At 40.8% G+C, this 17122-nt stretch overlaps 1 protein-coding gene across 1 annotated transcript in view; it reads left to right on the top strand.

The window, feature by feature from the left end:
* WDFY4 (WDFY family member 4) overlaps positions 1–16570 on the top strand; it is a 125730-nt gene extending 109160 nt beyond the window's left edge. The window contains exons 53-61 of the mRNA XM_054163688.1: positions 2483–2695; positions 3223–3370; positions 4210–4367; positions 5972–6130; positions 9815–9994; positions 11907–12089; positions 12716–12803; positions 15074–15185; positions 16174–16570. Coding sequence (XP_054019663.1) covers positions 2483–2695; positions 3223–3370; positions 4210–4367; positions 5972–6130; positions 9815–9994; positions 11907–12089; positions 12716–12803; positions 15074–15185; positions 16174–16240 — 1308 coding nt within the window. The 3' untranslated portion in view covers positions 16241–16570. The remainder of the gene's footprint in view (positions 1–2482; positions 2696–3222; positions 3371–4209; positions 4368–5971; positions 6131–9814; positions 9995–11906; positions 12090–12715; positions 12804–15073; positions 15186–16173) is intronic.
* Positions 16571–17122: the final 552 nt, after the last annotated feature.

Below are 17122 nucleotides of genomic sequence, written 5' to 3'. Positions count from 1 at the left end.
TGGATACTGGGCCCTCTCTACCATCTGTTCTGTTCTACAGACCTGCTTCCACAGAGCTGCACTATTTGCTCACATTGACACAACCAATAAAGCCACACAAATTTTACAAATTAATTTAAATCTCATACAGGAGCACTTTAACAAATGAAAGATCACATTTATAACTGATTAGACCTCATATGCAGTCAGTGCAAAACTCTCTCTCCAACCATAACTACTACTAGGTGTTACACAGGAAGGTGCAAGAGATCTTGATGTGGAAATGAAGTTGATTAGCAAGCCTGGAAAAGTTTGCCTTATCTTGAGGTGAAGTGCTAGAAATAGAAGGGTTTCCATCTCCTGTAAGATCATCCACTGGTTGCACTTGTTGCTGACTTCATGGTAATTTTAAAGAGGCTTCACAGTGAGTTTGGTGCACTAAATGGACCCAGGTCAACAGTGTTCTGAGGTGTGGCTATTACTTTAAAGTATATGAATGCAAAGACTTGTTCCTGACATAAAATCTGAGTAACTCTGTGTTTCATGTTTAATAAGTTAGGAATATAGCTTACTAAAGAGATTTATTTGTTTCCTCCTTCAACCACAAGTTCTCCCTCCCTGGTTGTGCTTGTCATAATGTTTAGTGAAATACTGAGAGGCACAGTTGCATCTCTGTTGGTTGCTTTGTTTTGCTCTGGCAGTGATGCCAGGCAAAATTTACAGTTTGTAATTCACGGACTAACTGCTTTTATTAATGAGGATGAGTTCTGAGTCTGTTCATAAATGTATTCCTGTTGTTTGCAGGGGACAGATTGTATGCTGTGCTTGTTCTCTGAGCTGCCCTGTGATCGTTATAGCTGTGGGCAGGGTCATTTAAACCAGCTGCACAGGGCTAAGTGTGTGCTCTGTGAAATGAGCCATTGTTCTGGATCCCATTAGCTTGTCTGTTTCTGCTGTGCTTTGGGTGGGATGGTCTGCTTGGGAGACCTTTAATTGAGCATCAGGGAGTATTGCACAGTCAAATGATTTCAAGATAGGAAAGTATTTTTAATAATATTTAACACTGCTGCTTGAATCATTGGGCAAGGCCATTTGGGAATGCACAAAACTTTGGTGAGGCAGGTGATGGCAGGGGCAGTAGCATTTATTGAAGCCTCATGGGTAACTGGAGGTGGGCAAATGTTCAACTCAAACTTTTTTCCACTGCTGATGAACTTGCTGTCTGAATCTTCCAAGCACAAGTTTTACACTATTATTATATTGAGCTTTCTAGGGGGCCCACACTGGCACGGATGTATTGCCTGGTTGCATCCTCCCAGTTTCCTCCAGCAGCCTTCTCCTTCTGGCCCTGTTAATCCACATGTGTCACTATGGGTGGCAAATCTAATCAAAGTTAAGTGTTTCCTATTTTAAGGCAAAAAAGTTCATATCTCAGGGTGTTTTTTTTCAGGATGAGGAAATGTGGTGCTGCAACTGTCTCCACTTAAGCCCTGAGAGGGTGGTAAAATGTTTGTTGATCAAACCCAGGAAGTCGTGAAGATTCTGTCACACAGCTGACCTGCTGTACCCCAACTCTTCCAATGCAAACCTGCTTCCCTGTCTTGGCTTGCAGCACCCCTTGCCATTTCACTACAAGTTCCACATTCTCTTTACTGGTTCATGGCATGCAGCCTCTCCTGTATCCTCTAGGGTCAACTTAAAGCCCCTCTTCTAGCCATCGCTCTTTCCAATCTATCTTTATATGTATCCTCTCAAACATAAACTCTGCTACTTGATGTGACTCATAATTAAGGCACATTTCTACAAAGAGAAATCCACCTGTGATTTGTCTGTAGCGCAAAGTGGTGGTACCAAATGCTAATAAATGTCTTTTCTCATTTAAACCATCTTACATCACTAGCACTATTGGTGAAGATATGATGGCACAGGCTGCACGTTGAAGGATGTGCCATGATCTGAGAAGTTCTTGCACTTTGGTTTGTGCAACCTGCCTGCGCTGTCTGAGGATATTACTCCTGGTGTTTCTTAAGCATGCTGTACTTTGTCCTTCCTTTTCCTGTGGGGATCTTCTCATGGAGGCACCCACAAAACAGGCAGCAACAGTTACCTAAAAATGTGGGTTTATTGTAACCAAAATCATTCAGTGCTCCTTCCAACACAATTAAATGATAAGTTTAGATGTCCGTAAGGAATATACTACCAAACAACCAATTAAGCTTTAACCTTAAGATTTAAGGTGTGCTCTTTCTTGAAAGAAAGTGTGCATGCTCACTCATGAAGCAGGCTTTTGTTCTTCTGTCAGGGTGGTTGTACCTGCCACAAATTCACTTTTCATCTCTTTGGTTACATTTTGTGAGATGTGCTGAGAATGGTGGTAGTGGAGCAACTGAAAGTGTGAAGATTCGTTTGCAGAGAATTTACAACTCCAGCAGGGACTGAGAAGTGGTAGTGCATTTGTAATAGACTCATTCAACTGAATTAATTCATTTTCTTTTGGTTTCAGGCACTGGAAAGTGACTATGTCAGTGCACACCTCCACCGTTGGATAGATCTGATTTTTGGCTACAAGCAGCATGGCTCAGCTGCAGTGGAGGCAGTTAACACCTATCACCCATACTTCTATGGACACAAGACAGACCTCAACAACATTAAAGATCCTCTGATTAAGAGCACCATTCTGGGTTTTATCAGCAACTTTGGACAGATACCAAAGCAGGTACTACTTTATCATGATAGTAGAGAGCATACTTTATTTTGATTTTGTAGCATTTCAACTGGAAATGAAAAATAGAAACTTAAATGAGAGACATGCTCTGATTTAAATCTGCTGAAAGACAGATGATAGACTGCTCTGGATTGGGTACTACATCAGTATGCCCCCCCCCCACACACATGTGATTCTACTCTGTAATCATGCTGTTCCTGTTGTATACCATAAAACTGTGTCATCAAATTTGGGTTCTTCAGTGTAGTTACGTGAATGACCATTATTCTGAGAATGGGTACAGTCAAAGAAAAGTGTCACAAAGTCTCACCTATGCTCTTCTCTCTTGTCCTGAACTGCTGGGATTAGCTTCCTATCTCTGTGAGGAAGGGATGTAGTTTGATGAAAATGTAATAAAGATAGGATTTTCTTTCATGTATGATAACCCTAGAGTTCATGATTAAGGATTTTAAAAGATATCTCTCTTGCATGATCTAGCAAATAGACATTTATTTTTTAATGCCATTCCTTTGTTCTAGCTCTTCACAAAACCACATCCATCCAGGAATGCCCAGGGGAAAAGTTCATCAGGAATAGACACTGTGCTGTCCCTTCATTCAAGTGGAATTCTTCCTCCTTTTATGACCAGCCTGCAAAATCTGAAGCTCTCACCAGTCACTGTAAAAGGTGCTACTGGGGCTGGGCTTCACTTTCTGAGCTAATAAGTACAGAATTTTTGGGTGGGGTGAATCCAGATTTTCAAGAGCACAAAATCAGTCACCCAGCTTTGTATGAGCTGGTACAACCACAATCCCTCTGCCAATTTGTTATTTGTGTATGTCCATTATGAGTGGGCATTGAAAATGCTCAAGCAAAATCTTGAAGCTTCTGTTACAGAGTTCAGATTGGGGTTTTTTAGGACATCTAAGTCTTTTCTCTGTTCTATAATCTGAATATGTTAAATTCAAACCTAAAGCTCACTGTTTTCCATTTGCATTCTCTTTTTTATATATATTCAAAACCAAAGTAAATACTGTCTTTCTCTACTTCTCAATCTTAAAATCTTTTCTTAATCTTTTTATTAGTCTGCTACAATTCTTATGAAGAAGCCTGGAATTTTTAAGTGTGTCTACTTTTTCATACCATGGTGCAGTTCTTTACACCACACATCTTTGTGGGGACAGTAGGCTCCTGTAACTGTACCACAGAGGCTGTTGGTGACATGTCTGGTGTCCTCTATAGTGCATGGCATGAGGCAGACTGCCAGGAAAAAGGAGCTTAATGGCACTACTGTTAAACCTCCTCCTTTGGAGCACATCACTTTCCCTGTATGTATTTATGTGGTCCATTGGAGATGAGTGTTTCCACCATTTTGGCTGGCATGTCAGCCTTAGAGTGGATTTCTGTCTGTGGGCCTGCTGAGCCCAGTTGCCAGGCTCACCACACAAGCTGTGCAATGAGGAAATTTAACATAAGTGTGCTTTAAAAAACAACACCAGAATTAAATATGTTCTCTCTCTTTTCAGACTATCCCAAGGGAGCTATTGGGCATATTGTTCACACTGAGAAAGGCATTCTAGCTGTTGAAAAAAATAAGATTTTGATTCCTCCTCTTTGGAGCAGAACATTCTGCTGGGGATTTGAAGACTTCACCTGCTGCTTTGGCAACTATGGGTCTGAGAAGGTAAACATGAAAAAAAGTCTAAGCATTCCTGAAATGAATGGTATCTTGTGGTCTTTGGCTACTTTGGGCACTCATTTCAGAGGCTGTTGGGGAGCTGATTTCAGAGGGTGCTGTACAAGACTTTATCACAGGCAATCTTCTTGAGTAATCTCAAGCCAAATGTCTCAAAAGAGCACAAAGTAAATCTAGACTGTTCAAAAATACAGCATTTCCTCTCTAAAATATCTGACTTTTTTCTTTCAGTGACTCTGTGCTCTGTCAAAATGAAGGAAAAACCCCATTTCATAGGTTGTAAGGGCAATACAAGGTCTCTTGGCCACAGATAAGAAATTTCATTGTGCAGAACTTTATACTGGAATTAAGACAGGGCCATCTGTCAATTCCCCTCTGGCTCCTAAGCTTAGCTCAGTGCATTCATTCAAAATAATAATGTTGTTTATTCTAGAAAGTTAATATTCTTACTTCTTTGTGTTAAAAAGCAGTGGTCTATGTCATCACACTGCTTGTTAGGGAACTTGACAGATCCAGTTTCTCCCTCTACTACACAACCACTGATTTTCAGATGTGCTTGGGACAATGTTATGACACACAAATGCATCTGAGTTAGCCTGGGTACCAGAATACAACACTTGCAAGATACTGACTTGGGTATTTGTGCAAGCCACATCATCATGCTTTCACAGACATATCTCATAAGTCAATAGAAGTGAAAAAGCCATGAGATGTATTCTACATTCTACTTCCTGTATAAAATTATTGGGGATTTTCTCCATCGCTTTCTATTAGAAATCAGTTGCTTAGCAACTCATAGCACTGTTGTAGGTACAAATTATCTGTCTCGTCAAAAGTCAGGGTGTCATTGAGCCTAGGGACACTGACCATAGTGAATGTGATTGCACAATCAGAGTGAAAAGCAGTTGGGAGTCCAGCTTGCATTCTCTCTGGGTCAGCAGTGCCTCTGGACATGATCTTGAAAGACCTTTTTGACCTTGTTAGTAGTTACAGGTTTGTTCTGTCTGTGGCATAGGTTTTTTTGTAGATGTGCCATCTAGCTCCAGCAGAATTGTTAGCACCATAGTGTGGTCCTCTTGTGGAAGAGCACCAAGGCAGAATGAAAGCAGGACATTTGTGCTTTAATTGTAGCAACATGTAATAGACCTGACCTTGGTTGCTTCTAACAAGAGCTGTTTGCTCAGAATGGAACTAAATGTGTTGGCTTTTGGCTTTTCCATCCAGGTATGAGGAGGGTTGCAGAGCCTGGCACTAACTCTGGCTGTCACAGCCTGAGCTTTCTTTTTAATCTACATTGAATGTTAGCATTCTGTCACTACATGGTGGCAGAATGAGCTTGCCTGAAGTTATGTAAGAAAAGTGTTGGGAATCAAGTCTTCTAAGACTTCAGACACTGACCTTCATTCAGCCTTTCTGTTTGGTCCCTGGAGGATAGCACAGCTGCATGCTCATGCTGTGCTGTGCACACGGAGACCGATTAACACAAGCTTTTCTTTCCTGGATTTGAAGAAAGGGAGGCTCAGTTCTGAAAATTTAACCTGCCAATAGGTATTAACAAAATGCATTTGACTTGAAGCTGCTTTTTTGTACAGAATGTGACAACATTTGAGTGCATGGCAGACTGGGGAAAGTGCCTCTGTGCTGTGTCCCCTTCAGCAACTACTGTAATCACATCTGGAACAAGCTCAGTTGTGTGTGTCTGGGAAGTTTCTTTCATCAAGGACAAAGTGAAATCTCTAAACTTGAGACAGGTCAGTATTGTAGCTCTTTTGCTATGGAAACTTAATGAAAACCAAAAGATTTGTTGCTTTCACTCAGATCAGTGACAGAGGAAACACCTTTGGGTGAATCAAGAAGGGATTAATGATCAGCAGTATCATGTGCCAGCCTGTTGACTCTACCACTGCCCTGGGCAGACCATTCCAATGTTTGATAACTCAGTGAAGAAGCCTAAACTTCCTCTGGCACAGCTTGTAACCCTTTCCTCTAGCCTTGTTGCTTGCCATCAAGGAGAAGAGACTGGCTCCAACCTCCCTTCAGGTAGTTGTAGAGAGCAATAAGGTGTCTTTTCTGCCTCCTCTTCTTGAGAATGAACACCAGCCCACTGATACTCTCCTCATAGGCCACATGCTCTAGGCTCTCCACAAGCCTCGTTGCCCTTCTCTGGACATGCTCCAGCATCTCAATATCCTTCCTATAGCAAGGGGCCCAGAACTGAACACAACCTGTCTGGTTAAACTTTCAAACCAGGATATGGGCATAGAAGTGGAAAAAAAATAGCAATAAAAGCATAAGCAGTAATCTTCATTAGCATCAAAATGGTACTAGTCATATGGGGTCAGTTTGAATTTCAGGCAACAGTTTGAACAGACTGTCTTTTACCTCCAATGGAATGCCCTTCTCTTTAACAATCTGAAATCAGCTTTGCTGGTGTGTTCCATTGTGATGTTCCATTGTAATACCAGATGTATTACCCAAATTTCACAAAGTGGTATGAGATAATGCAATGACAAATTCTGTATTTTTTTGCTTAGCTTTGCTAGCAGAGGGTTTTTGGTACTGATGGTTCTGGGTTGGTGGGTGGGTTTTTTTGGGGGGGAGGGGGTGTTTAATGCTATCTGGCATAGATGTAAATTTGAAGTATGTTTCTAAATGGCTTCCAGTGAATTACTTGCTGCTTTCATGTAATTCACCATTTCATGGTGGCTGTTTTTTCTGCTGAATAAAAAAAAAACCCAAACCATAGTTGTATCATCTTTCCTGAAAGAGTGAGCTTTGCTTAAGTAAAGCTGATGTGCTATAAAGTGGATGCTATTCACTTACCAGCTGTCTCATGAGACTGACACATTCTGGTTTGGAATGCAGTAAAGTACAGAAGCTATATTTCAGGGGGGGGGGGGGAAAAAAAAGAGAAAAAAAAAAAGTCGCTTTTCCCTTTCTATCTGAGGCTGCTTCCATAGTTTTGTGGAACAGTAAAGATTGAGCATAATAGCCTCAGTATTGATCTGTGCAATTTACCAGTTCCTTCAGTGTTCATGGGCAGAGCAATCCATGCCATCCAGCCCCTAGAATTTCTGAGCCAAATGAAGCACTGGACTGGGGAAGGATCTGAGCAAGCTGTGCTGTCTGTCATGCAGCCCTCTCAGGGAGGTGTTGAGTGGAGTTGTGAAGTGTCTGTCTCCATGTCAGCCAGTTAAGTTAGATAGTCAAACTTGGTTTAAGTTTTCATGTGCTAAGCATTCTTGCAGTGAAGCTGGTCTTTTTTTTGGTCATTTGATGTTTGTGAGTTTGTTCTGGGAACAGGCCTCACAGGTTTTTTCTGCAGATTTGCTGCAGGATGTTTCCCATTCACAGAAAATCTGTCAGCCTTTGTAGAGCAATAACAAGAACATAATAGAGAGATAAAAGCATGCAACTTGTTTTTACATGAATATGCATTGAGACACTGGTGAATTGAAGCTGAAATTATAACTGGGTTTGTTCATGTCCAGCCATCTCTTCCACACTCAGCTTGTATTTAATGCACTTCACTGCTAGGTAGGATCTTTATGGATTAAAAAAAGAAAAAAGTTTTATTATCACTTGTGCAGGAGCTTAGCTTGGTAGTTTGGATGCTGTCACAATGGACATTTTCTTTCATGCTTTGGAGAAAGAAGAGGAAATTTGAAGCCCTGGAACCAGCTCTTTTTACACAGGTCTTGTGGAGTTTGCAAGCACAGACTCTGGGTTATGCTCAGTCTTTTGCAAAGAAACTGTGCAACAGCCAGTCCAAAGCTATTGCTGAGCTTCCTTTTCTATGCCCAGTTGAGAGTGTTTCTGACTTCTGACCACTGCTGTTGGAGACCCATTTCAGGCCAGTATTTTCAGTCAACAGTTCTGGTGAATGGAATAAACCATAAACTGAAATTCATCCCTCACAGTTGCAGGTCACCTTCAGTAGCCTGCTGCAGCTCAGCTTCTTCACCAGTGGATTAATGCTTGAACGATGTTGTCCTAGTAACCTTGGCAAGTGGCAGCACATTAGCCATCAAGAGTTCAGTCTTACAGTCACAGACTGGAAAAGAATATGAGATGTGTTTGCAAAAATCATCTGAGACATACAGCTCTCCTGTTTTCCATGCTGAACTGAGACAGACCCTGAAGATATATTAATTATGTCATACAGAGAAAGTCAGCAGGGAATATGTACTTACTGTTAAAACCAACATTAAAACTGGTGGGTCTGATTTTCACAGTAAGGCAGCTAAAACCTGAGCCCTTGAAAGGCTTTTTAGGAACACTATGAAGGAATTATTTGTTGTTGCCCTACAGACTATACTGTCATCAGCGATTGTGCAGCAGAAATGTATACTGTTGTCACTTGAGAATGTGCATTAACCCATTGTCATCAGTATACTTCAGTCTTTGACTTCTATCTGTGCTATTAAATTGCCCCAAGTATAGTCTTCTTCTATGAAGCTGTTAAAATTCAAGTGAGCACTCCTTTGTCTCTGTAAGCGATAGAACAACAACAAATGTGTAATGATGAAAAAGAAGGGAATTCCTACATGTCTTTAAAGCAAAATTCTCCCCATACTTTTTTTCTTCTTATCTAAAATTGCAAAGTATTACTGCTTGTTCAGGAAAACTGAAAGACTGAGAAAGGTTTCACTAAAATGCATCCTCATACATTTTTTTTTTGCACAATGTTGTTTAAATATTAAGAAATAATAATTTCCAGTCATAAATTATACTTCAAACTGCATAGACTGAAGTGAAAAATAATGTTTTGTTGCTAAGCACAAAGCAGTTTGTAGGATCTGAAATGCCAGGGGCCCTGAGTTATTGTGCAACTTGGGGCAAGTCATATAATCTCTTCAAGCCTCAACTACCTTCAGCTACCAGTTGTGTGCGAGGATGCTTCTATAGGATCCTTTGGTATCTCTCACTCTTACCCTTTCTAGTTCTTCAAAGAATGGTTAGGTTCCTCGTTCTCACTAAACAACAGTAGGACTGTGGTTGCCTGGGGTTGTTTAGCCTGCAGAAGAGGAGGCTCAGGGGAGACCATATTGCTGTCTACAACTACCTGAAGGGAGGTTGTAGCCAGGAGGGGGTTGGTCTCTTCTCCCAGGCAATCAGCACCAGAACAAGAAGACACAGACTCAAGCTGCACCAGGGGAAGTTTAGGGTCGAGATGAAGAGAAAGTTCTTCACTGAGAGAATTGTTAGCCATTGGAATGTGCTGCCCAGGGAGGTGGTGGAGTCACCGTCCCTGGAGGTGTTCAAGAGGGGATTGGACGTGGCACTTGGTGCCATGGTTTAGTAGTCATGAGGTCTTGGGTGAAAGGTTGGACTTGATGATCTTTGAGGTCTTTTCCAAACTTATTGATTCTATGATTCTATGATTAAATCAGCCACCTTTTGCTGTGGATTATTGGTTACTTTTTCCCCATCAGGCTTTGTATGGACACACACACGCAGTGACCTGCCTTGCTGCATCTGTGACCTACAGCATCATTGTGAGTGGATCTGATGACAGAACCTGCATCATCTGGGACCTAAACAAGCTGACATACATAAACCAGCTTCCTGCCCATGGAGCAAAACTCTGTTCTGTTGCCATCAACAATTCAACAGTAAGTTCTTCATTTATCATCTTTCTTCTGATGTATCCATGAACATTTCATGATAATTTAATGGGTGCTCTTCCTAACATAAAAACATCCTGAGAGTCTGATACATTGATTTTATTTATTTATTTATTTATTTTTACAGAGATTGCTAATAGTGTTCTTAATGATGAGAAGCAAGCACTAAAAGCAACATCTTAGACTGAGTAGCTAAGTAGAAGCATCTTTGGATAGGTAGAGAGCAGGATTAAACAACTTCTAGTTTACAGGGCATGAAATATTTACCCTAGAAGCTCCTGGATTTCTCTCACCCACAACCTCATTGCCTCCATTATTTTATTACTTTCTACTGACACTCATCCAGCAACAGCCCTCAGTTAGCCCTCAGTCTGTCACCTCGGCTGACAACTACCTCACATTTTTGCAGTGACAAGTTTGGTATTTGCTTTCCCTTCTACTCTCAGGTGGAGGGGAAGCTCTTCATAGCAGTGGATGTAAGTCTGTTGCAGTCTGGCCAGAATTGTAGGCATGTTGATGGGAAATGTATGTTGTTTGCTAACAAGGTTCTTTCCCCTGGAAAGTGCAGAACAATTTGAAGCAAAATTATGAAGGAAAGATTTCTGCACCACATACTGTTCTGTGAACTAATACTGCAGTTATGTGTTATGTGATTGTTTGGCTTCGTATTTGCTTGAGCATCTACAAGCTCCATTTATAGATATAAATCTAACCAAGTTTGTATCTTGTAGGCTCAAAGTATAAAGGCTGTCTCACAAAAAAGCTTACAAGCTAGGGTGAATCTTGCTGTAACTAGTGATTTCAGTTAATTTTAAGTCCTTGGTCTAGACCTGAAAAACAGTGTAGACCATGAGCAAATGCCTGGACGTTATGTACTCTCATGTAGATAAGATAGCTAAAATTTAATGTTTTTACTGGCAGCTCCATTGCAAATGTGCTATCTTTGGTTTATCTTCAGAATTCTGCCCTGCAGTGCAAAGAGCCCTGGTCCCAAATCAGGCAGGGGTGTAGTACGGTGCTAGTTGATTTAAACCAGACACATGCTCCTAATTTAAGGGCACACTGGCCTTTGCCAGAATCAGATGACTTTGCTGAAGGTGTTCTATTTATCTAGCACTTAGTGTGCATGAAGGGTGGAAAGGTTAGGTGGAATTTCAATTAGTAACTTGATCAAAATGCACATTTGACAAGATAATTTAGAACTGCAGCATTAGCTCTTGATTGTATATGCTTCTTGCCCCTAAGAGATTAGCTATGTATTTTCTTCTTACGTGGAGTCTGTGGTAAGACTGTGCACCTGCATGAAAGGGAGAGTAGAGGAGAGACTGAGTTGCAAAGGATGTTTTCTGCATTGGAAGTTCAGGTCATTGAATGCCGAGCTGGTTATTGGTCAAATGTAAAATGCACTCTAAAAATGCGATGACATTAAGCTCCCTGTGAGGGGCAGAGAAGGATTGTGAAATCACCAAAGGCAGTTGAGTAGCTGAACACCAGGTCCTTGCTTAAGAGAATTTTTATTTGTAACAACTAAGTGTGCTTTATTTCTAAAACTTAAGAACATTTTCTCATTTGGGGTTTTTTTTTAATTTACAAAATGTGGAAAAACAAACACACCAAAACCAAACCAACTTTATTTCTGCATCATCTTGCTAGATCTGAGACAGCTGGGTTTCCACAATGTAAATAATATCAGAGCTACTCATGAGGAGAAACAAAATGTAGTTTTTATTTTCTCTGGTTTGTATCATCTGCCCAGATGAAAAGAAAAAGGAAAAAAAAAAAAAAAGAAGAAGAAAAAGGTCAGAATTCAAGTCAGAGCAACTCTAATTTATAATTAGCACTTAAGTTTTGAGAAGGATGAATGTAGGATTTTGAAACATTGCCTCTTGCTTTGTTACAGGGTGATATTGTCTCTTGTGCTGGATCTTACCTATATCACTGGACTGTCAATGGCCATCTTCTTGCAAGCATTAACACCACCTGCAGCCCTGAATGCTGCATTGTTTGCTGCTGCTTTGCTGAAGTGATGGACTGGGACATACGCAGCATCATCATCACAGGAAGCACAGATGGAGTGGTGAGGGTAGGTGGACGGAAGAGAGGAAAGGGAATCCTGATTTATTGTAGACCAAAGGCAGAATTTTACATCCTAAATGGAGGGACACAACTACTACAACCCTATGCTACTGTCTTAACAGGGCAGCAATGGCAGAAATTGAAAATCAGAATAAAATGTTTGCTTCTTATCAACTTTTATACTCTTGAATGGAAGAGTCTTTGCCATTCAGAAGGTTTTGAAAACATTCTTTTCACTCTGATATGGTTTTTAAAGTACAATTATACTGCCCATCAGAAATATGTTTGAGTCTTTTTTCTGAGAGTTAGTTCACAGCTCAGTTTGTTAGGTCATACTTTCTCAGGAGCAGGAACTGACTGTTGGTTTTACTTCCAGTCTGGTGGGATATCTTCCTGGATTACTGGAATCCTTTTTAGCATGTCAACCTTGCAACCAAACCATCTCCCTGCATACATTTCTCCAGTGTGATGACCTGCAGCACAGTGGTAGAAGGAGAAACGACTGGGAAATCCTGTTCTCATGTTAGAAGTCAAATTTCTACCCCTTCCTGGGAAGCAAGCAGCCACACCTCTCTCTTGTTGCATTGTTATAAGTCATAATTTTTCCATTTTTTTACCTCTTTGCTGGCACAGCTGTGGAAGACCGAATACACCAATACCCCAGACCAAGCTGCTGGACTGAGACCACAGATTGTCACAACACAACTGCCAGGAAACACGGGTATGACCACAGGGTGGGCTGCTGCAGTGTAACTGTGTGCTGCTTGGCTGTGAGGAAGGTGTGTGAGCACAGGAGTGTGAAAGGGAGATGGTGCAGGTAACTGATGCAATGATACTGTAAGCAGCAGTAGTAGTAGTGGGTAGCCACTGCACTGCTTTAGAGACAGACAGAGCTCCTGAGTCACTGGCCTCATGAACATATCCTGCCTGGGTGAAGCCGAATGCTTCCTCATAGAGTCTGTCAGGGGTTCTTCAAAACTTGATAGAATACCTTCCTGCAGAAACCTAGGAAACTGAATCATAGATTCAATAAGGTTGGAAAAGACCTCAGAGATCATCAAGTCCAGCCTGTCACCCAAACCTCATGACCACTAAACCATGGCACCAAGTGCCAATGAACTATCTTGGCTCCAGAAAGCTCATTCCCTTGTCAGCACTGCTGATGGCCTGTACTAAAGTATTGTGGCATGTCAGAATGGGCAGTTCCAGATCTTGCCCTGGGAAACAACAGGGAAGTTTGTTGGGTTTGCCACCTTAAATGAGGTCAGAGGCACTCCAAACAGGCAGGAGGCCAGCAGCAGGCCATAATGCATAGACCTGTTTATTCAAGTTTGTGCCAAGCTGAAGTTGATACCCTGGAGTTCTTTAGAGCTAAGGTTTGTAAGATGATGGGGCTACAGTGCTGAATGGTATTAAAAGCAACTCAAGCTCAGTTCTCTGTTCTAGCAAATACAGGTGTTGAAACCTGCCAGGGAGCTTTAAGGGCACATTCTAAATAGCCAAATAGCACAGCTTGCACATTATATAACAGAAAGAGTTTGTGGGGTTAACGTTCAAACCATTGACTTGCTGTGATCCTCATTACAGACATTCCCTATTATTTCAATTTTAGGCAGAAACTTTGCATAAATATAGAACAATAACTGTAACATCTGCATAAAAAAGGTATTATGCAGTAATTGGGCATTGCCACTGAGATCTTCAGAAGTGCTGTTCATGGAACTTGGCGACTACATTCATTATATCACTGTGTGAAATATTTATACATACAGAGGCATATTGGAAATGCCAAACCAGATGCCCATGCAACCTTTTATCATGCCTCAGATTAGCTAGAGCCAGCTGCTTTTACAGAAGGTGCAAGAACACCAGAGATGCCAGATGTGAGATAGCCCAGCTGTGGTAGCTACCTATTTAGTTTAATTGTGGTCTCTAAATGGAGATTGCTCTAAGTCAAAACAAAAGATTTATCATTCCTCCTAAAATCCTTGAAGTATTCTGCAGTCTTTTCTGCAGATTCTTTTTACACACAGTTTGTTTAAAGAGTTTCCAGAGCTCTTTTCCATACCTTCTGGTGGCAGATACTTGTCCTATTCAATCAAGTAGAATTGCCTAGGCATGTTTTTGAATAAAGTGAGGGTTTAGCTATTTTAAAAGTTTGTATCATAAAAGAGTTTTCCAAACGAGGACTTAGAAGCTGCCCATGGGAGCACTGCAGAATATTCCTGTTTGTGCCTTTTTCAGAGAGGGTCATAGAAGATATGCACTGGTCCCAGGTATCTGTCCCCAGACATCTGGTGATGTGTGGATGCACACACCTGTTCACACATGAGCAGGGGGAGGCATAATAAAGAGTTGAGAGGTGTAATCGAAGCGATGACATGCTCCCTTCAACTATTCAGGTGACATCAGAATGATTTTAAATATTCCCACATCTCATTCTGCACATTAAAGAAAATAAAATGAATACAAAACACAGTTATTAAAAAGACCAAAGTAACAGTGATTGAGTTATGTTGTTAGGGGGTGGGCGTGTACGTATGTGTTTGTATGTGAAATGTTCTTAGCATTTAATTATTGGTTCTGTTATGAGCAGATTTAGATAAGTTGATAATACCAGGGCTTTATGTAATTTCTTTTTACTAGGCAATTATGGGCTGTATTATATCCTGGCAGCAAGGTATTGTGGGGCATCTTATTAAGCATAGAGCCAGTGAAAACTGATGAACAATTTTGCTGAACTAGGCATGCAATTTAGAAAGCAATAATACACAAATCCAATTTAGCACACAATTGATACAGCCGCACGTCAGCACATGTAACTATCATAGCCACAAATTAAATTGGGATGGGCCTATTTTGCAACAGCACAGGCTGAGATTAAATATATTTGTTCTCAACTTAACAACTTGCTGACCGTAAACAATAACAATCCCATCCATGCTCCCTCCAGGTACTTTCTAAATATTTATTTTTAAAACCACACAACAGGTAACAAGTGTGGAAAACATCTTGTTCTCTGTCGGGAACTGAATCCCAGCCTTGCCTTGACTGGAAAACCAAGTAAGACCAGCCCAGCAGTGACAGCACTGGCGGTATCCAGGTAGAGTCCCTCCCTTTCCACTGCTGCCAGCATCCCACAGAGAGGCTTTGCCAGCCACAGGCTCTCTGCTCTAACTCAACAGGGGGTTATATTTTATCCTGGTGTTTGTATTACTGCTGCATTTTTCTGTTTGGGGTGGTGGTGTTGAGTTTTTTGTGGTTGGTTGGAGTTTTTTAGATCTCACTGGAAGTGACAGCCAAATGCAGTCACTCTGGCAGCTGGCCTGGCTAGCACTATTAAGTAAAGGGTGTTGGAATGATTGGTGGTCAGATAGGATACAGCCCAGCAGAAATTAAGTTGGGTTTGGCCAGAAAAGCTGTAGAGATCAGTAGCTGTTATACTGTCTCTACACCATAAGAAAAAAAAACACTATCCTAGGAGTTGAGGGGGATATTATCTCCTTAAACTGTGTACAGAAAGGTTTTGGCTAAAGGACAACTCTGATCAGTTTGCACAGCTACCAGTATTTTCAGTCCACTTCCTTCTAAAAATTTTGGCATTTTGATAGTTGATAAAATGATTTCTATATGCCGCATGCTTGGATTTGGGGCACTTAGTGAGTGTCATGTTTATATGCATTGAAAGTGGGAAAGTTTGAGAGAGAGGGTCAGTTTTGTTAGTGCTGCTGGCACTGCATGCAGCAGAGATTTCAGTTGCTGAAGCCATGACATTATGTGCTAACAAGTCTGAATTCTGAATCTGGCCAGGATATTTTTTGACCTTTAAAGAAGGGCAAGATCTGGCTAGATTGTCCAAAACTGAACTCCACTGAACTCCAGGAATGTTTGGATGCAATTCTAAGTTCAGTCTTCAAATGACAACATTTGCCTACTCCATAACATCATTCTTTAAATTTAACATTTAAGATAACCTACTCCCCTGAATGTTGCATTCTTTGAATAGCCACATACACAGGGAAAATCCTTGATCCTGTTTGTGTCTTTTTCTTAAACATTTTTTCTATTTTCTACTTTCTTTGTTTTTCAAGAAATTCCTGCAAGCTCCTAGTTGGTGATGACTGGGGAAGAGTCTGCTGCTGGTCTGTGGATGGGTAAGAAGAAATAGCCAAAACCTCTTGGTTTTTCAGCCTCATGGATGAAGAGAAAATTACCCTTGAGATCATGAAAGAGAGAACCTGGAAGCCTGTGGCTGGGAACCGATTCTCAAGGGAATTAAAAGACTGCCAAATCTGCTTCAATCTGCTGTCATATCTGATTGAAATTAGAGAATGGACTTCAGAGTTGAGAGACACACTGGCAGACATGCACATAGACAATGAGATTTTGCAGTATTTGTCCTGGGAAAATGTTGTATTTTAAATGATATTTTGCATACTGAATTTGGCATAATACACTGTATTTCACAAATAATAGCTACCAAATAAAAGTGCTTAGATTAGACCAAAGAGCAACGTAGCTTCATAGAATTAACATATTCTAATTTTAATACCATGAAATCAGAAAACACTGAGGCTTCAAACAGGCATTAAGTGAGTTTGTGGCAGTATCTTTGTTCTTATTAACATACAAGTATGTTAGTAAGAAGATGGGGTGCTTGGTGCCATGGTTTAGTTGATTAAATAGTGTTGGACGATAGGTTGGACCAGATCTCAAAGGTCTTTTCCAACCTGGTTAATTCTATTCTTTTATTTTCTTTTTTTTTTTTTTTTTTTTTTTTTTTTTTTTTTTTTGGTATCTCTATTCCTACTCTTCCTCTTTCACTGAACCCACATGAAAATGTTTGCATGCTTTTTCAAAGGCTTTTTGTTTACAAAGTGAAGGTAGGAATCCCCAGGTTGATAGCAGTGCCTTAATCCAGCTGTGTTGTGAACGTGCTATGGTGCCATATTGGTTTCCTAATCCTTCACTTGTCAAGTTTTTCATAATGAGCAAGGCTGGCAAAATGCATGGACTGGGTGAGGATGAAAATCTTCACTC

The sequence above is a fragment of the Dryobates pubescens genome, chromosome 8 (genome assembly GCF_014839835.1).
Source record: "Dryobates pubescens isolate bDryPub1 chromosome 8, bDryPub1.pri, whole genome shotgun sequence".
NCBI lineage: Eukaryota > Metazoa > Chordata > Aves > Piciformes > Picidae > Dryobates > Dryobates pubescens.
This window is presented reverse-complemented; position numbering and strand designations above follow the sequence as displayed.